This window comes from Phasianus colchicus, chromosome 2, assembly GCF_987193195.1.
Source record: "Phasianus colchicus chromosome 2, bPhaCol1.hap1.1, whole genome shotgun sequence".
In the NCBI taxonomy this organism is placed as follows: Eukaryota; Metazoa; Chordata; class Aves; order Galliformes; family Phasianidae; genus Phasianus; species Phasianus colchicus.
The window spans coordinates 101,166,388-101,186,660 of record NC_143437.1 but is presented as its reverse complement, the minus strand read 5'-3'; the positions used below and the strand labels follow the sequence as shown (position 1 = coordinate 101,186,660).

At 39.7% G+C, this 20,273-nt stretch overlaps 2 protein-coding genes across 2 annotated transcripts in view; both read left to right on the top strand.

Moving 5' to 3' along the window:
- Positions 1 to 13,806, top strand: part of WDR35 (WD repeat domain 35) — a 36,313-nt gene extending 22,507 nt beyond the window's left edge. The window contains exons 16-27 of the mRNA XM_031610875.2: positions 989 to 1,199; positions 1,776 to 1,856; positions 1,982 to 2,118; positions 3,225 to 3,428; positions 5,328 to 5,474; positions 6,622 to 6,754; positions 7,656 to 7,766; positions 8,824 to 8,988; positions 9,923 to 10,057; positions 10,844 to 11,000; positions 11,728 to 11,968; positions 13,195 to 13,806. Coding sequence (XP_031466735.2) covers positions 989 to 1,199; positions 1,776 to 1,856; positions 1,982 to 2,118; positions 3,225 to 3,428; positions 5,328 to 5,474; positions 6,622 to 6,754; positions 7,656 to 7,766; positions 8,824 to 8,988; positions 9,923 to 10,057; positions 10,844 to 11,000; positions 11,728 to 11,968; positions 13,195 to 13,342 — 1,870 coding nt within the window. The 3' untranslated portion in view covers positions 13,343 to 13,806. The remainder of the gene's footprint in view (positions 1 to 988; positions 1,200 to 1,775; positions 1,857 to 1,981; positions 2,119 to 3,224; positions 3,429 to 5,327; positions 5,475 to 6,621; positions 6,755 to 7,655; positions 7,767 to 8,823; positions 8,989 to 9,922; positions 10,058 to 10,843; positions 11,001 to 11,727; positions 11,969 to 13,194) is intronic.
- A 64-nt stretch (positions 13,807 to 13,870) lies between these two features.
- On the top strand, positions 13,871 to 15,847 carry TTC32 (tetratricopeptide repeat domain 32). The gene is made up of 3 exons (XM_031610876.2): positions 13,871 to 14,142; positions 14,232 to 14,392; positions 15,518 to 15,847. Exons 1-3 carry the CDS (start codon positions 14,018 to 14,020, stop codon positions 15,643 to 15,645), a joined length of 414 nt encoding a protein of 137 aa, XP_031466736.1. The 5' UTR covers positions 13,871 to 14,017; the 3' UTR covers positions 15,646 to 15,847.
- Positions 15,848 to 20,273: the final 4,426 nt, after the last annotated feature.

The following is a 20,273-nucleotide window of genomic DNA, read 5'->3' as shown; positions in this document are numbered from 1 at the left end:
ATTAGAGAATCTTGACAGAAAAAGCAAAAATACACTAATGAGCGCTCATAAGACAATTGTAATCACTTCAAAAGACCTTCATAATTTCAAACAAAATTCGTAACATAAGTGTAGATATCTTCATTTATAGACCACTTAAAAAGCTACATGACCAAGCCAGATCTGCATTAGTTTTGTTTTGAACCTGAGCTGTTACCTTCCTAAATGATTTTGTATTAGTGGAACATACTCAGATTTACAAGGTTTTTGAAATTTTAATGAAGCTTAAGGTTGTCTAAATGCATTCCAATATTGAAAAATATTTAAAAATGCTTTTAAAACAGCACTGCAGTAAATGACTGACAGTAAATACAGGCTACTGTCATTCACTGATAATGTATGTAACTGTAAATTTTCAAATGAAACCCTTTAGAAATTGTATTTTCCCTATATTTTAAATGATGTCAAAGATTAATTGGATTATGCATACTATTATCTTAAAAAATAATAATATCTGTAGTAGTAATATTAGAAATCTTGTTTTAGGGATGAACACTCTGGATCATTGCACTATATTTTTAATTTAGGAATCTGCCTCCTAGTAAATAATGAAAAACATATATGTTAAATTCTTAATTTTAGGCTCTATCAAGAAAACAGTTTAGTCAGGAGCTGAAACGGTGTTTTACTAAACTTTTTATCTGAAGTACAAAGCATCTTCAGAATGCTGGATAAAAAACAGGCACGGGTCAGTACAGTCCAGGGCCAGATCCAGTAGGAGAAGATGAAGGCCTCTTTTCCATGTTTCTAGTCTCTCTCTGCTGTACAGATAAATGAAAATCACAGGCATCTTGCTGAAGTTGTGGAGTTAGTTTAGAGGGAAATTTGGCCTGAGTGTGCCAGTTCAGGAAATTTATTTCAGATGTACAGCTTTGAATAGTGTTACTTAGCTGTCCTTTTATTACTCTTTTTTTTGTTTGTTTGGTTTTTTTTCTCTCCTGTCCTGTAGCCGTGTTGCTATCATAGACCTTTCAGGTGTTTTGACTTTCTTTGACTTGGATGCACGAGTAATAAGCAGTACAGGACAGCAAGTGATTGGAGAGCAGCTCAAACTGGAACGCAAAGATGTCTGGGATATGAAATGGGCCAGAGATAATCCAGATTTGTTTGCAGTGATGGAGAAAACAAGAATGTATGTTTTCAGAAACTTGGATCCAGAGGTAAATGTAAACAAACTACTCAGTTTACAAGTTCACTCTAAGATAATGGCTCTGTGTTGAATAGAATTGTTTTTATGCTTGTAGTTTAATTAAGTATTTTGATATCAATAAACTTAATATAAATAAATAACTGGACATCTCAATATCTCATCAATTCTGATGTGAGGGTCTTGTTTAAGATGAAATAAGGGTGAAATAATCTATTAGACATGGAAAGATTAAAAAATAAAAAATGCTTGCTATCCTTTTCTTCTACTTATACAAATTATGCTCCTGAAAATAATAATATGCTTTAGAAACAGTAAACCCAATTTTAATAAAGGTATTTGCAGTGCGTGATTTTGGCGAGTCCAGATACTTTTCCTTTATGTTTTTCTCATCTGGTTATAAAAACCATGATTTTTAATTATGTCTGTGTATATGAGATTGTCAGTAACACCAATGGTTTTATCTCCTGTTGGAAAAGCAGTCAAATCCTAGTTTGGACAAGGGGGAAGTCTTCTTACATACATCAAAAATTTGTTTAGAATGTAATTAGAATACAGGTTAATTCCCTTTTAACTATTTTACTTTAAGGAACCTATACAAACTTCTGGATATATTTGCAACTTTGAAGATTTAGAAATCAAATCTGTTCTTCTGGATGAAATACTAAAGGTAAGTATAATGAATTTTATTTTGTGGGAATAGTTGGTGTCTAAGTGATTTGAACAGTAGATATCACGGATAGGTGAGAATAAACATAACAGAATAAAAATGTATTTCTTTATTCATTATGTTAGAATCCTGAACGTCCTAACAAAGATTACATCATCAATTTTGAGATTCGATCATTACGAGACAGTCGAGCACTGATTGAAGAAGTTGGGATTGAGGAATCTTCCCAGTTCATAGAAGATAATCCACATCCCAGACTTTGGTAAAATAAAATAAAAATCTCATAATAAGCCAACTTTCTTTGCTTAAATGTTTTCTTTCTTTTGTAGTCTTCTTATTCAGACAGATCTAATTATCCAAGTGGAAAAAAAAAAATCCTCAAAGTAAGAGCAGCCAACCATCATACAATTTAATGAGAATCATTGTTTAAAAAATAATAATAATAATGATAAGTAGTAGCAGTACTCTGCTGCAGTCTGAAGAGCTGCTGTTCTAAATGGGAACTGAAGCTGAATCATCTACAAAGGCATTTTATAGTGCTGATGTAAGACCTGAAGAGAACCTTGCACTCCCTCTGCAAGCCTGGCTTCCTGCCTCTTGTGGAATTGGTGTGTTTTCAGGCTGTGTGGTATGTTTTTCTTGAAGGCAAGAAAGAGGTTTTTCCTCCTAAGCATGCATAACTAACCATGGACCATTTAGAACATGCTGTAAAGGAAAGATGTGAGAATGGGGAGAGTACATCAATCATAATTTGTTATATTCTTTCAAAATGGAATAATCTGAGGAAAATAACTTAGTTAAACAAGTTTAACAAGTTAAACTTGACTATTAAACTGAATTTAAGTCCTGCACAGCAAACTTGTAAGAATAAAATTGTGAAAACAGTTCTGGAAATCTAGTTAATGTCCCATATCTCAGGGGTTAGAATAATAGAATCATTAAGGTTGGAAGAGACCTCTAAGATCACCATGTCCAACCATAAACCCATTCCCACCATGCCCACCAACCATGTCCCTCAGTGCCACATCACTGTGGTGCTTGAACGCCCCCAGGGACGGTGACACCTTCCTGAGCAGTCTGGTCCAGTGCCTCACTACTCCTTTGGAGAATAAATATTTTCTTATACCCAACCTGAACCTCCCCTGGCCCACCTTGAAGCCATTATCTCTCATCCTATTGTTGTTACCTGGGAGAAGAGGCTGGCCTCCACCTTGTTCCAACCTCCTGTTAGGCAATTGTAGAGAGTAATAAGGTCTACCCCGAGCCTCCTCTTTTCCAGGCTGAACAATACCAGTTCACTTAGCTGTTCCTCACGAGACATTTAATTTATAGCTGCTTTTCTATGTGTTGCATTTGTTTTTCACACAGGCGTCTCCTGGCTGAAGCTGCCCTTCAGAAGCTAGATCTGCAGACTGCTGAACAAGCTTTTGTGCGCTGCAAGGATTATCAAGGTATTAAATTTGTGAAGCGTCTAGGCAACCTGCAGAGCGAGTCAATGAAGCAAGCAGAAGTGGCAGCCTATTTCAGCAGATTTGAAGAAGCTGAAAGAATGTATCTGGATATGGACAGAAGGTAATTGCATGTTGTCATCTCAGCAGCAAATAAAGAAAAAAATGTCTTGGAAAACAAATACTCATCCTTATAAGGAATGACTGGTTTAGCATTGAGGACTCTTCACCAGTTGCTGGAAAGACAGAACAACATCAGATGGGAAGAACTTTGTTATATTGATATGTAAGCAGTTCCTTATGTGAACCAGTGCGTTACAAATCGTCTGAAAATTCTGAGCTGCTCTAGGTAGTGCTGTTTTTTCTAGATGTTTTTGGAAAATATTTTGTAGATGTTTTATCTGGATATCCAAAAATACAAACAAAAGTCTTAAAACTAATATTTAATTTATGTATTGTTGCTCTCAGCTTGTTGCCAAGCACGCATTCTTTCGAATTACAAACAATGAAGTTTCTAATTAACGTTAATCTTAGGAGAGACAGAAAGGACTGTAGGCCAGTAGAATTTTTGCTGAGGAATGAAAACAAGAACAAAACTAAATGACAATATTACTGAGAAATATAAATTAATGCTAAGTAACGAGGTTTAGCACTGTATTCCTCACTGTCCTTTTTCTGTAATAAGCAGCAGTTGTGTGATGCAGCCTGAAAGTGATGATCAGACATGAAGAGACACGTGAATCACTTAGAATCATAGAATCACCAAGGTTGGAAAAGATTTACAGGGTCACCCAGTCCAATATCCACTGATCACCAGTAGTTCTCACTAAAACATGTCCCTCAACACAGTGTCCAAACTTCTGAATAGATGAAATGTTTAAGCTTTGATTAATGAAGTCATGAAAAAAAGAAAAGGGAATGCTGGAGGAAAATGTCATTCTTTTATCATGTAAGAATGAGGAACATCCCTCTTCCCCAGTATGAAATGGAGAAGGAGAAAAAGGAGAAGCTAGAGGAAGATGCATGTTAGATCCTGGCGATGGAAAAGTTTTCATATAGCAAGTGGAAGGTCTTGTAAGACCTTCACTTGCCCAGAAATGCTGATTTCCAGAAATGACACATTTCTTGATGTGTGACTGAGGAGATATTTGATTCACATGAGACTGTAGAAGGCAAAGGCAGACCTGTTTTTTTTTTTTTTTTTTTTTTTTTTTTTGCTGATTTTGTAGAATGTCTTATTCTCCAGCTACAAGCATACAATTCTGTATTGCCCTGTGTGTCTGTTCACCACTAGAAAATTCTTGATGAAGACCTACTGTAGATTAGGCCAAAATATATATTTCAAATGCAATTTTGAATGTTTTCGATAGTTTTTACTTAACAGACTGCACTGACTTGATATCTCATTCTTCAGCTCACTGGTAAATTTAGAGTGTTTTAAAATGGGGTTGATGTATCTCTCCCACTTATTTTCAATCCACATGCATTTTCACACAAAACAGTTTCAGTGTTACATGGTAGGAAAAATGTGCTAGACAGATGCAGAGTGGGTCGCATAAATATGCATGAATAATAAAAAGGAAAGATTACTCCCAAGTCTTTTTCCTTCTTTCAGAGTCATCTAGAATTGAGTCTCTGAAATGAACCTTATTACATGTCATCCTTCATCATTCATATTCCTTTCCCTTGGCCATTCCCCTTCCCTTCTGCTTTTCAACAGTGGAAGATGAAAGGTATACAGAGCAAGAGGAGAACCTGACATTTGGCAATTGCATTGCCAACTGTAATTCAGTGTACTTCATGCAGTAATGTGACTGATAGGAAAGTGTATTTGTATGATGTAATCTGTGAGCTCTCTTGAGCTCATTTATTTACTTGGAACATAGTTTAAATTGCACAAGGTATCAGGGATCATTGTGATCACTGTGATATGGGTTATGAATGTGAAAATATTTTTGGACCCTTACCTCAAGATTTTTTGTTAGCTATTTTGTCTTTTCCTGCTATTTTCTGTTTATGTCAGAGATCTTGCCATTGGACTACGGATAAAACTAGGAGATTGGTTTCGAGTACTGCAGCTACTGAAAACTGGCTCTGGTGACTCAGATGATGCCCTTCTTGAACAAGCACACAATGCTATTGGAGATTATTTTGCAGACCGTCAGAAGTGGTATGTTCTGTAGGGGAACTAGTAAGGAGGAAAATACAAAGGAAATGATAAGGCTGATGACAAGACTTACCTAATGAGAAGGGACAGATATCAGGAAAGTCAGAGTAATAAGTTGGATGATTTTACAATGATGAGATTTAATTCTGACCTTTATGATTCTGTCACAGCCTTCACATTTGAGAGCTGTTGATCAACTATCTAAAGAATGAAGGAAAAAACAAATCTCAGTATTGCCAGGAGTCTGGTCACTTCAAAGAAGAGAAGGAGGAAGGGAGGGAAAATAAAACAAACAAAAATCCAATGTAGAGACAGTGATACTAGTGTGGATATACAATATTAAAAAATAAACAGGAAAAAGATACTAAATAACAGTGAGTTTCAAAACCACAGATTTTCTAGAACATTTAAAATCAGGGGCATCTGAGAAGGTCCAGAGATCTGTCTGACCTGGATTTGGCTCCAGACATTGACAAAACTGAGTACTCATGAATGTATTAAGAACTGCATGCAAATGGTATTTCTCCAAAACATGTTTTGCAGTTGGAGACTTAACTGAGAAGTGATGTCTTAGTAGTTAATAACTGGCAATGAGACCTTTGTACACTTTTCTTGTTACTTTTTAAGCTTACGTGTATTGTAAGCATCCAGAACATTCTGCTAAAGCTCCACTAATTATTACAGTTATGCAAAATGCACTACCACAAAGACTTTGTCCCCATTAGTTAAAAACTTGTGAGTAGATTCTGTAAGTTCATTTCTAGATAATTTAGGCAACTTAAGGGGTTGGTCTTGGAGGTCTTAGTACTCATGTTTTAAAGTGCTCAACTTTCAGTTTTGTTCTGAGTTGCTGTTGACTATCAGGCATGATCTGTGCAGATGTGGGAATATGATTTTCAGGTTCATTGGCATCCTAACCTTATGCTAGTCAGAGAATGAATCTTACTGCTACTTCAGTGTAGTGATTTCTGAAAAGTAAAACATGTAGTGCATTTTAGAAAAAGAGAAATTTAGTTACTGAAGATCTTGAGCAAGGTTACCCGTTTAAGAGGTCATTTTAAATTTACAGACACAAAAGGCTTACCCAGTTTGAAGTTTGGCTTGTGTCTGTATGTCTAATTATACCACATTTATGTCTTTTCTTTATTAGGTTAAATGCTGTACAGTATTATGTACAAGGACGGAACCAGGAACGTTTAGCTGAATGTTACTACATGCTAGAGGACTACCAAGGACTAGAGAATCTGGCTAACTCACTTCCAGAGAATAATAAGTTACTCCCTGTAAGCAAGAAGTATTTCTTTTTTCATTGTCTTATGCTCAACTTTTTATTTTAAGTATCCCATCTTTGGAAGGAGCAAAACGAGGAATGCACTGTATGACGTATTTAAGCATAATGATTCTACTTTGGTATTGATCTGAAACATTACTGTTTTCATTCTCCATCGTTCCATTATTGGCCACTTCCACAGGTAGATCTGATTAGTCATCAGGCTCTGTGGTCACACTGCTAAATTACAGTTTGCTGGCATATGTCTCTAAAATAGCTATGCTTCACTAAGAATTTAATCCTTGTGGCTGGATACTTAAGCTTTCATTTTGTCATCTAAGCTACACTATTTTTTTTTTTCCCCCAAATTCTTCCTGGTTTAACTTCTCACATGATAACTCTGGTAGGAATGCTAATGTGCAGTGAAAATTGGAGATACCTTGCTGAAAGGAAGGAAGTTCATGACTTACTGTGCAATGGCTAATTTAAAACTATTATATGATTGATTACTCCACAATGCTTGAAAAATGTAAAACACACTAACTTAATGTCATTTTCAGTAGTTGTAATAAAGCGAGACATTGCATTTTCTATTTAATCTGTACTAGCAAAGTTTTGTGGACAATATGTAGTAAGAACACAGTCCTTCTAGTGTGATTTAATTAGAAAGTTTTAAAGCAGTATTTTCTTTAAATTCAGAACCAATGTGTAATTCCAGAATGAGTGTGTGAGAGTAGCATGCTGCCTGGAAGACTTACAACTGCACATGTTGTATTCACAGCATCTGTGCAACAAACAACCTTCTTATCCAAAGTTTGGAATTAAACTAAAAAAAACCATACCTGTTGTAGTTTCTATGCAATGTAGGAAAAATATGGAAATTAATTTAATGTGGTGCTGTTGCTTTTTTTCAGGATATAGCTCATATGTTTGTAAGAGTGGGGATGTGTGAACAAGCTGTTTCTGCCTTTCTGAAATGTAATCGACCAAAGGATGCAGTAGATACCTGTGTACATCTTAACCAGGTGGGACAACGGTAGTTGATGTGCTTTAGCAATGCCAGTTAGCCATTCAGATTTTATCCTACTGCCCAGTTAAATACAAATCCTTGTTAAGTATCAGATGATTCTTCATGACTTCTGGAAAATTTATACATTGATTCATAAGCCAGTTATTTGAAATGAGTGCTAGACAAAGGAACAGTATGTACATTTACATCAGTGCTGCTCTGTGGTAAGCATGCTTAGCATACAGCAATACATGGCCTTGTGGCTTTTGTAGGGCTAGGCTCAGCTCAAGTCAGTGCTGCTTCCTGATGCAATTGGGAGGAAAACTAGGAAGCTTCTGTATCCCCTTTCCTTTCTTCTCCAGATGCAAATTACTTGTGGCTGCACTAGGATGTAGCTGGAAAAGAGCTGGTGTGAGAAACTATCAGCATATTCACTGATAGAGCTGTTCCTAGTATGATTTGCTTGTGTGTATACTGTGTCAACACAAATGAGAAACTGAGGATGGCAATGAGAAAATCTATGTAAATGTCAGGGCTGGTTAATGATGCTGTTATGTGACAGTTTCCTACCTTATGGATGGCTATTGGATATGAGATTGAGCCAGGCTTCTTAGTGCTGCCAACTTTGTGGGCAAACACAGAAGCCAAACTGTTGAAGACAGGAAAATTCATGGACAAAAATGAGGTGTGTAGAAGTTTGCTTACACCTTGAGCTCATAGATTGACATGCTCTTTTAGACATGCTTTTGAGAGTCTGAGTTTCAATAACATCTAAGTGTTAAAATCCAAATATTCAAATATGAGCAGCAATGGTTATGCAAAGCTTTTATCTAAGCAGAAGCAACTGCTTTCTATGTGGTTTTGGACCGAAGTCCAGTATTTGTTTCACAAGTCTCCTGCATCACATGATTGGCAATGATGCTATTTGCTTGAATTCTACTTGAATTGTACAGTAGAGTCATTCTAAATAGCAATGAAGGATTGTGCACAGTTGTTGTGAATTATTCATTAGAAAGCTTGTTCTCAGAGTGTATTGAAAAATGTAGATTCATCTTTTTTGCTTTCATTTCTAGTGGAATAAAGCTGTGGAGCTGGCTAAAAATCACAACATGAAAGAGATCGGATCCTTGTTAGCGAGATATGCAACTCATTTACTGGAAAAGAATAAAATCCTTGATGCAATAGAACTCTATCGTAAAGCCAATTATTTCTTTGAAGCTGCTAAGCTCATGTTCAAGGTATTGCAGATTTTATTATTATTTTTATATCAGGTATCAAAAGCTAGTCCAAAACCTCAGTTATTTCCATGCTGTTTATTTTCTTGGGGTTATCTTGTTGTTAGAAATGTACAGAAATGTACCTGTAAACAGAAACTGCCAGGATGAATCTATTTCTAAAGTTTAAGATATCCAGGGTAATTCTTTAAGATAGAGATGTTCTCTTTTGCCAGTGATGAAGCGAATTTCAGAACACAAACCATCTGATTTGAGACCATCTCTTCTGAATGAGATGAACTGCACCTCAGGAAAGGTCCTTGTCTACTTGAAGGGGCATATAAGCCAGCCTGGGTGCAACGTCTGCATTGTTTTATGCTGGTTTTATCTCTTTATTTTTAAAAATAATAATGTTGTGAAGTACCAGTTAAATTTGGTATCTCTTTCTTCAATTGAAACATGCTTTTGTGATTTCAAGTTGCAGATTTTTCCTATATTTGGTTTACCTGCAGAGACTTGTGTACCTGGCTTATAAAATCCGTAAGAGTGATGTGCAATTTCTGTTGTGAACACATATTTTTTTGTATGTATGTTACTTTCAAAATGCTTCCTTCTTATTGAAGGCAATGTATTTCTTAACCTACAGTGTTGAAAAATATTTGTTTATTCTCAGCAGACATAATAGTTACACTGATTTATCTTTTTTGAATATCTGGCTTCACATAGTTGTTAGCTAAACAAGTAAAGTATGATGTGCATTCTTCACTGAGACATTCATTTATAGTTCTGTTTGCAGTCTAATTTATTATATTCAAATGCAAAATTGTTTTTGGCATAAACTCTGAGGTTTGTACAAGTGTGTCTCTCTCCAAGAGAATTGTTATTTTTCTTATACATACATATGTATATATATATGCACATATATCTACAATAAATTCCTTCATGTTGGATTTTTCAGATTGCAGATGAAGAGGCAAAGAAAAGAACAAAGCCTTTGCGAGTTAAAAAGCTTTATGTATTATCAGCTTTACTTATGGAGCAATGCCATGAGCAAATGCAGAATGCACAGAGAGGAAAAGTTAAAGGTTCAGAGGTAGAGTCTTTTCCTTTTTTAAGTTTTACACATTTACTCTTACATGCTCCCTAGTCAGAATAAATAAAACTGCCTTAATGTGAGGTCATTTTTTAATAACATCCTTTCTTTCTAGAACAAAGATTTTATTTATTTCTTTAAAGCAAATCTACCACGAAAACAAACCATTTAATATACTGTTTTAAAACATTTAAATAGCTTGTACTAATAGTAATTTTTCTGCCTGAGGTTAATGTGTGTGTGCGTGTACTCTATTTGAGATTTTCACTGTAACAACAAAAATCATACTAAGAAATGCAGATTTTCTTTTCCTTTGAGAATCTCACTTTACTGATGTTTAGGAATAACTATCAATCTCACAGTGAGATTTTCTGATTAGTTTAAGTTGGCTATAATGTAACAGGGAGACTACTCCAGTTATGGGGGAAGCAAAGGGATGGTTTTTTTTTTTAATGCTTGTACTTTCATCTTTGTGTGCACAAATGAAAGACTTTAAACAAAGTTTTAAGAGATCTGGTGTTGAAATGCAGTATTAATCCAAAGTACATACTAGCCTGCAGATGTGCACATAATATATTTATACACATCTGCACCATATGTTCTGCTTATGCACTGTATAAAATGCCTAACAGCATTCATTTTAGGTCCATGTATTTATATTTTCTCCAGTTAACACAAACAGTTGGTATAATCACCAAATACAGAAAAGTTCTTTTCATGTATCACCATTTCCCACTGTATCTGTTTTCTGTATGAAAATGACTTGTGATGCTGCTTTGTTTTTAGACTGCTTCAGCTCTGGCGGGTTTGCTGGAAGAAGATGTCCTTTCTTCAACTAATCGCTTTGCAGACAATGCCTGGCGAGGAGCAGAAGCTTACCATTTTTTCATACTTGCACAAAGACAGCTCTATAAAGGTTCTGTAGATGCAGCACTTAAAACAGGTAGGATTTCTTCTCTAAGCATGTAAAGAAACTGCTCTAATTTTACAGGCATGCATACTTTCATCTACAGTTCATACATTTTTCTATTGTTGCTAGATCCATGGAATTTAAAACAGAGCCATGTAACAAACTGTAGCTGAATCTGGCTGCAGTCAAGATACTTGGAAAGTATCTTTTTGGATACAATGGAAATGTAACTTCCCAAGTATTACCTGGTTAAATTGGACAGACTCTTCATACCTTCTGTGGACTGTTTTTGTTCTGCCCAAGTTTTTTTTTTTTTTTTTAATTCATGTTGGACATCCTTGTAGACAGCTTTTTAAAGTATCTGTGGGAGTTAAAGAAATAAATAGTGCCCTCTACTTGCTCCAAGTCATGGAGGTCCATTTCAAATACTTTTAGCATGGTTTTTTTTCAATTATTACTAATATTTTTTTAGTGTGTTTGAGGGAAAAGTGTGTCAACCTCAACAAGACTCTTTCAGTTGCCATTCAGATGCACTTGGTTTTCCTTTATTTCTGTTTATTTTTTGAAATATGTTGAATCATGAATGCAGGCTTTATAATGATGTGAGCAAAAAGACTTTGTTTTATGTTGTCCAGTGACGTTATTTGCAGGACTAACACTAATCTAAATACTAATCCATAGTGACTGTTGTGTACAGAAGCTTGCATTTCTCAGGAGACATGTAATAATGTCCTTGGATTTTCTTCTTTTCATTTCTTAGCTCTTCATTTGAGAGATTATGAAGACATTATCCCTGCAGTTGAAATCTATTCTCTTTTGGCTGTCTGTGCGTGTGCAAACAGAGCATTTGATACTTGTTCAAAAGCCTTTGTTAAACTAGAATCCTTGGAAACCCTTAGCCAGGAGCAAAGGCAGCAGTATGAAGATCTTGCTCTAGAGATATTCACAAGACATTGTCCGAAGAACAACAAAAAAACTGATCTGGATGATGTTCTCGAGAGGTGGGTTATACATGTATGACATAAAACTATTCATCTGTTTGTTTTTTTTTTCCTGCTATGGTCTGTAAACATTTGAGCAGTCTCTTTGTTCAAACCAAATACTGTGCAAGAATGAGGCAGGTGTTAGCCAGTTCATAGAAAAGGTAATAAAAAATTGCTTCATTTGAGAGAATCATAGAATCATAGAATGGCTTGGGTTGAAAGGGACCTCAAGGATCACCAAACTCCAAGCCCCCCGCCATGGGCAACCTCCACATTTAATACCAGACCAGACTTCCCAGGGCCCCATCCAACCTGGTGTTGAACACCTCCAGGAACAGGGCATTCACAGCCTCTCTGAGCAGCCTGTTCTATTGTAATTTGGGGGAGGAAAATATGCAGAGGGAATTGAGATTGTTGATGTTGCAGCAACTGGTCAGAAGGGTGTAGCATCTTAATTTGAAATACACGTGGACAGAGCACAAAAGTTTTAGTACCTTTACTAAATATCACGTACCGTTAAGGTAATCATGTTGCTGTGTTTGCATCACCATTGTGGTATGATGCAAATGTGAATGAGTTTAACCATTACGTATGCAGTATTCTGTGAATTACCTACATCTGTATGGTGTGAAATGTGTACTGCAAATTAAAGAATCAGGGTATGAAAGGCATACGGTGTAATTTTTTGGAGCAGCTGTACTCCAAATGCTGTCACTGATATCTGCTTCCTGCTAAAAGCATGAAAAGATGAGTATGGAAATTGCTTGTGAATCCATGTTATTTTCAGTTAGTAACATTTTAACTTTTCAGAATCTCACTAATAGCTTTTATGTTGGTTCTTCAGAGGAATAAATGCAGTAGTAGTGCAGGTGTTAATTGGACCTTACCTTTATATATTCTTCACTGCTTTTCTCTTAGTCCTTGGGTCAGCTGGTCCTAATTTGTTGGCTGTATGGTTCTGTGGGTGTGCATTCAATTGTGTGAAGATTTACATACTTGGCTCTGCTAACCATAGTTACATGATGTAGTAGCTTCTAAAAAGGAAGAAGCACATTCCTGAATAGAGAAGCAGTATTTTATAGGTGAACAGCAGCACTTTTCAAAGTATCTGTAAGCACACAATTAGGACATAGTTAAAGGTATTTATGGTGTTTTACAAATTTATACAAGTAGGGTTTTTTTAAATTATTTATTTTACTGTTTTAAAACCATGTTTTTTAATTTTTATGACTCTTCTTAAACAGCGGAGATGGGAAGCTTCCTGTATGTGTTGCAACAGGAGACCCTATCCTGGAGTATCGATTCTGGATGTGCAGTGTGTGTAAGCACTGTATGAAAGCCAAAGAAAGAAGCAATTACAACTTCTGTCCTCTGTGCCACTGCTCAGCGTAGTGGAGGACAGGACTGCGAGTTCCCCAGTCTGTTGCACCTCAGAAAAGGACTTTCAAAAATGGTTATTTTTGTTTGTATAACATTTCAAACTACACTGCCCGTTCTGCACTCTTGCAGATAGTGCTACTGTTACAGAAATGATTCAAAATAACCACCTTTTTTCCTCTGTAAGAACGGCTTAAGGTAACAGCATTCTTTGAGCCTGATTTCTGAATCATGCAAAGTGTTTTATTATATTTTCATTGTTGCAGTCCCATAAGAAACGACTGCATTTTGTCAAACAGGCCATTTCTTGGAGGGCGCAATTCTTCAGTTGAAATCATTGTGCTAGAATTATATACATTTTTCTACTACCATTTTTCTGAAGCGGCATTTCTATTTAGCGACAAGCCCGCTGTTTCAAGAGCCGGCCACATTGATCCGTCCATCTTACTGCACAAAGAACAAACGCGGCTTTCTGTGTAGAATGATTTTATTAAATATTTTTCTATTCTGACACGCGAGGCTCTTCTCCGTTCGTGTCACAGCTCCTGGGGGTCGCACCAGGCACCGCAGAAGCGGGGGCGGTTCTCCTCAGGCAGCGCCACGGCGGGCAGCGCGGCGCTCTTTCCCGCGCCTGCCCGTCCCCTCCGCCGCCCCGGAAGTCTCCACACAGCGCCGCGCGGGAAGCCCGCCATGCAGCGCGAGGCGGCGGCGGGCGGCACGGCCGAGCTGCTGGCGGCGGCGCACGCGCAGTTCGCGGCGCGGCAGTTCGCGGCGGCGGAGGAGCTGTACAGCCGCTTCATCGCGGGGGGAGCGGGGTACGGCGGGGAGGGGACGGGGGACGGGGGGATGGGTGCGGGGCCCTACCCGCCCTCACGGCTCTGACGGCCGCTCTCTCCCCGCGCAGAACCGGCCGCGATCTCGCCACCGCCCTCAATAACCGCGGGCAGATCAAATACCTCCGGGTGGACTTCGACGCCGCTATGGAGGATTACACGGCCGCCATCCAGAGCCAGCCCGCCTTCGAGGTGCCCTACTACAACCGGGGCCTGGTGCTCTACCGGCTGGGTACGGCACCGCCTCCACGAGTGACCCGGGCCGGTCTGACCCCGGGCGGGCGGAGCGACCCTCGGCCCTGCTCTGAGCCGGGATGGGCGGGAGCTCAGTCTGAGCTGGGAGGGGTTGTGGTGTCTGAATGACGGCCCGGGCTGGAGAGCTCCGTCTGCGGGAGCCTGGAGACTGACGACGAGCCGGGGAAAGATACCTGGAACCTGAGTGTGATGGGGCTGCAGCTGGGAACGGGGGTCGTTCAGAATGGAGGAGAGTCAGGGGAGACCTTACTGCCCTCTGCAACTCCCTGAAAGGAGGTTGTAGCGAGGTGGAGGTCAGCCTCTTCTCCCAGGTGACATTAACAGGATGAGAGGAATGGCCTCAAGTAGCACCAGGGGAGGTTCAGGTCAGATATTAGGAAACATTTCTTCTAAGGATGCATTGGCACAGGCTGCCTAGGGAGGTGGGGGAGTCACCGTCCCTGGTGGTGTTCCAGAGTTGTTGAGATGTGGCACTGAGGGATGTGGTTAGTGGGCATATAATCATAGAATCACAAGGTTGGAAACGACCTGTCAGATCATCTAGTCCAACTGTCCTCCTATTGCCATTGCTACCACAAGCACTAAACCAAATCTCGTAGCTCCTCATCCAGACACCTCTTGAACACTGCCAAAGATGGCGACTCCACCACCTCCCTGGGCAGCCATTCCAGTGCCTGACCACTCTCTGAGAGAAAAAGTTTTTCCTTATGTCTAACCTAAACCTTCTCTGATGCAACTTGCAGCCATTTCCCCGGGTCCTGTTCATTGCCTGGAAGAAGAGGCCAAACCCCTCCTCATCACAACCTCCTTCAGGAAGTTGTAGAGTGCAGTGAGCTCTCCCCTGAGCCTCCTCTTCTCCAGACTAAACAATCTCAGCTCCCTCAGCCGCTTCTCGTAAGATTTGTGCTCCAGACCCCAGACTTGTGCTCCAGACTGCATAAGTCTGGCATGGTGGGGATGGGTGGGTGGTTGGACAAGGTGATCTGAGAGGTCTTTTCCAACTTCAATAATTCTATGATTAGGAGCCCTTCTTCTGTTTTATGACTATGCAGTTAACAGAAAGATTTTTTTATTTTTTTTTTATTTTTTTCTTTCTGGACAGGTTGCTTTGACGAGGCCATGAAAGATTTCAGGAAAGTTTTAGAGTTGAACCCTCAGTTTGAAGATGCTGCATTAAGTCTAAAACAGGCTATTCTTGACAAAGAAGAAAAACAAAAGCGAGGTTATTGAAAACACAGCTAATGGTGTGAACTTGTTTTACTGAACACTTCAGTGATTTTTGTCGTTGATGGATGAAACAAGATCATTTATTTACGTTTGCTATGCTCTACTGAAGAAACGTCATTCTGGGGTAAATAAGTTAAAAATGTATTGTAATTTTAAAATAAACTATTTTTGGATATTGTTTGTGTTTTGGAAAAGTGTAGTTTTAGATTTCTGTGAGTCACTTGTCATTTTGTTCAGGAGCACTTGATATAAAGCTATTGGAAGGTCAGAAGCAGCTATAGAATTATGTAGTTCCCTTATTAAAGCCGTGATTCTGTCTTTTTTCTCATATTGTGTTAAATATCCTTCATGGAGAAAAACCATCGAATGGTTTGGGTTGGAAGGGATCTTTAAAGATCATCCAGTTCCAGCCCCATATCATGGGCATGGTTGCTGCCAACTAGGTTAGGTTTCCCGAGGCCTCATCCACCTGACTTTGAACACTTCCAGGGTTGGGGACATCCACAACTTTTGTGGGCAACCTCATTTAGTTTGATTAGGCTTAGGTTGGATATTAGGAGGAAGTTTTTCACACAGAGGGTGGTGACATACTGGAACAGGTTGCCCAAGGAGGTTGTGGATGCCCATCCCTGGAAGCATTCAGGGCCAGTCTGTCTGTGGCTCTGGGCAGCCTGGTCTGGTGGTTGGCGACCCTGCACATAGCAGGGGGGTTGAAACCAGGTGATTATTGTGGTTTTTTTCAGCCCACACCGTTCTACGATTCTATATGATTCTATGATCTAAAACACTTAAATTATTAAGACTGATTTGTGAGAAGTACAGTGACAGTAATGAAGGTCTTAGTGTTTGTCTGCATGACAGCAGTTTGAAGCTAAAGGCTTCGGGGTGTTTGTGTATTGAGAAAAATTGCAGACCTTTTCAGGAGACACCAACTGTACCTTTCATGAAGAGTTCAGTCCTTTTTAAGTTCATTCTCTTCTAGAGCTACTTTTACATTACCTAAACAGATAGCAACAGAACATTTTTTTGATGTCATTGTAAAAATATCCATCAGTCAGAGATTAAAAACAGAATTAATAATGCTTATAAAAATATAAAGGTTTTAAGAAAGAAAGAATATTAGTTTGCCCCACTTGACATTAGGAGAATACACACACACACACACACACACACACATATATTTTAATAAATGGTCCTAATGATGATTCTCCTTCCTGTGACGATATGGATGATCCTGAAGCATGCACAGTTAGTGGTAGAAACATTTGGGTAAGTTATAGGAGCAGATGTCAGCCTCTGAACTTCTTTGCCTTCTTTCTGTGGTTCCCTAGCAGTCATACTAAGATTGCTTTCAGGTTTGGGATGAGTGACTAACAGCTGCAATGGACAAATTAAGTAAATGTGATGCGTGATGGCATAATTTAACCGTTTACAGTTTGGAATGTGGCTGTAGGAGTTTGTGACTATGTTTTACAGAGATGAATTTTGGACTTTGTGAATATATTAAGCACACGCTCCATTTCCATTGTTGAATCTTGATGCTCCATGTCCAAAAAAGCACATAAGGATTTGTATTTTTCATGCTACCACAGTCTCCAAAGCTGAGAAATCTTACCAGCTCGTTTGATGGTGAGAAGGTGAGTGTACTTGTCATCAAAATTTGTAAGGCAATATGAACAGTTGAATATGACCTCTGAAGTTTTACTTTGAGAAATTATTACATAGAGCTGTGTGGTGGTCTGTCACTCACGACTATTGAAAATGTATCAAAAGGCTTGAGGACGTGTTTATTAACTCTCCTTGTCCTGCAAGGTTTCCTGTTTATAATCCTTTTAAGAACTAAAAATCTAATGGAGAGCAGTAAAACTCTTTACATAGTGTTCCATATGAAATTCAGACAAACTTCAGCTTGTGAAAGAAGCCCGGACTGTTTATTTTGGATGCATTGCAACACTGAGGTGTGGTGGCTTTATACTTTCACGAGGCTTGAGGGGTTGTCTGTGCTTGAAAACTGCAAAGCTCTGTAGAGCATCTGGGTCAGTCCTGGCTGTCCGCTCCACCACCCCTTGCAGAGTGTTCGCCACGGCTGCAGTGTGGTACCATTAAGTCCAACAGGTGGCTGCTGCTAATGTGTGCTGACTGGCTTGTTGCTCTGGCCAGAAATGTTTCAGACATGAATAATTCACAGCCGCTTTCCCAAGGTTTCCTACCTATAAACCTACTCTCCAAAAGCCATTGATTCTTTCCTTTGCGTAGCCTTCACTGGCAGTTCCACTGTGTGGTTTGTTCCCCATAGCTGGGATTAATTTGGCAACAAGTAACTGTTCTCATCTGATCATAGAATCATAGAATTGCTCAGGTTGGAAAAGACCTTAAAGATCATCGAGTCCAACCACAACCTAACCATACTACCCTAACAACCCTCCGCTAAGTCATGTCCCTGAGCACCACATCCAAGCGGTTTTTAAACACATCCAGGAATGGTGACTCAACCACCTCCCTGGGGAGCCTATTGCAGTGCTTAACAACCCTCTCTGTAAAGAAGTTTTTCCTGATATCCAACCTGAACTTACCGTGGTGCAACTTGAAGCCATTTCCCCTCGTCCTGTCACCTGTCACCGGTGAGAAAAGACGAACCCTGCTCTCGCTGTAAGCACCTTTCAGATATTGGAAGAGAGCAATAAGGTCTCTCCTCAGCCTCCTTTTCCCCAGACTAAGCAGCCCCCGTTCCTTCAGTTGCTCCTCGTAGGGCATATTCTCCAAGGCCTTCACAAGCCTTCTTGCCCTTCTTTGAGGTACTCCAGCACCATAATGTCCTTTCTGTACTGAGGTGCCCAAAACTGAACACAGTACTTGAGGTGAGGCATCACCAATGCTGCTACAGGGGCAGGATTACTTCCCTATTCCTGCTCACCACATCATTCCTGATACAAGCCAGGAGGCCATTGGCCTTCTTGGCCACCTGGGCACATCGCATGATACCCTAAGTTAAATAAAAAGTCTTGCTTTCCCTGATGCATTACAGAATGTTCCAGGTACTGAAGGAAAACAATCAACAGCCTCCAAAATCTTACTTGTTCAGAGGATGTGGCAAAGAATGACATCATCCTGTGCTTTTTCCTAGTACCCTGATTTTCCTTCTTCCGAGACACAGGAGGAGGAGTCACACAGCTTGCCCATTTTGTGTTGCAAAGGTCCTTCCATGCTTTTGCAGCAAGGTAGGAAAAGATGACAGAAGGGCAGGCTAGCAGGCCAAACCAGGGCATGGAACAGTCTGAGAAACATTTCATGTATTGTTAGCATGTGAGGTGCAGCATGGAGAACAAGGAGGGTCATTCTGACAGGGAACTGGTGGCACATTGAGGGGAAAGGCCTACGTTGTAAGGGGTAAGAATTAATTCTTTTTCAACATAGCGGCAGCAGAGGTAAGCCAACATTAGATAGCTGAAAATCTGTTAAAACTGAGGGCTGTGCTATGCATGTTCTCATTTGCTAGGTAACCTAGTTAAAAGTGAAGTAGGAGTGAAAGGTGTGCTGTTCATACAGGGTGGAATGGATGCCTTCGTGCAACCCAGCTCAGCTATGCAGCAGTGCTGGCCCCTATGGGAAAGGCAGAGGTTCAAAAAGGCAAAAACAACATTCAGAACTTAAAACTACTGATAGAAGGAGGATGCATTTTGTGTGTTAGTGCATTTGTGTAGGTCTGAGGTTGAGGCTGGATCTGTAGCTTTCATGTGTGCTGGAAGAGCTGTGTGCTTGACTAAAGCACAGTGTTGGAAGGATGCACTCAAATCTAAACTGAGTGCAGAAACCCAACATGCTTGTGATTGATCATTAAAAAGTTTGTATGACAAGAAGAGCAACCAGACTAGGAGGAGGCAAGCAAAGTGTGGTATTTCTCTGTTGGATCTCTGTAAATGTGGGAAACTGAAATGCTTGTGGAAAAAGAAATGCAGGTGCATCTCACCTCTTGCCTGTCCCCTCCCAGCCTGCCAGGGAGGGAATTATCTCCCTGCTGGCCAGGTGCTGGCTGCACAAGTAGGAAGCAATGCTGGACTCCTTCCTGGCTTCCCAGGGCAAAAGGGAATGATGTGGGTTATTCCACTCGCTGCAGAGGAGTTTTCCTGAGATGCATAGTGAGTGAACCTCGGGGGACCTGATGCTCTGGGCAGTGGTTAGCAACCCTGCACGTAGCAGGGGGTTGAAACTAGATGATCTTTGAGGTCCTTTTCAACCCAGGCCAGTCTATGATCGTATTCTATGATTCTACGATTCTCATCTGCGTGGAACCAGATGGTGTCCCCTGTGGATGGGGAAAAGGAGAGCTCGTGTTCACTTATCAGTATTTAACTTTCAGCCCTAGTTTACATATTTCAAAATGCTTTTTAAGTGAAGATAAAATGATGAACTTGCTACTGTGAGCACCAAAAATGGGGACTGTGTTGCCTCGAAGAACGTGTGGTAGGCCAGCTGGGCTGTGCAGTGCTAGCTCCGGACAGCAGAGTGCAGTGCATGTACAGCAGAGAGGAATGTATCTGTCAGGCTGCTGCTAGAGGGAAACATCCACGTCTATGCACTGATCAGGCTGCATGAGCTGTACAAACCCATCGGACACCACAGTTGTGTGTGTT

Bases quoted from the DNA above. Each gene is read 5' to 3' on its own strand.
- TTC32 (XM_031610876.2), top strand. From the start codon at position 14,018: ATGCAGCGCGAGGCGGCGGCGGGCGGCACGGCCGAGCTGCTGGCGGCG. The intron at 14,143-14,231 runs GTACGGCGGGGA...CTCCCCGCGCAG, and splicing joins TTCATCGCGGGGGGAGCGGG to AACCGGCCGCGATCTCGCCA. The intron at 14,393-15,517 runs GTACGGCACCGC...CTTTCTGGACAG, and splicing joins CCTGGTGCTCTACCGGCTGG to GTTGCTTTGACGAGGCCATG.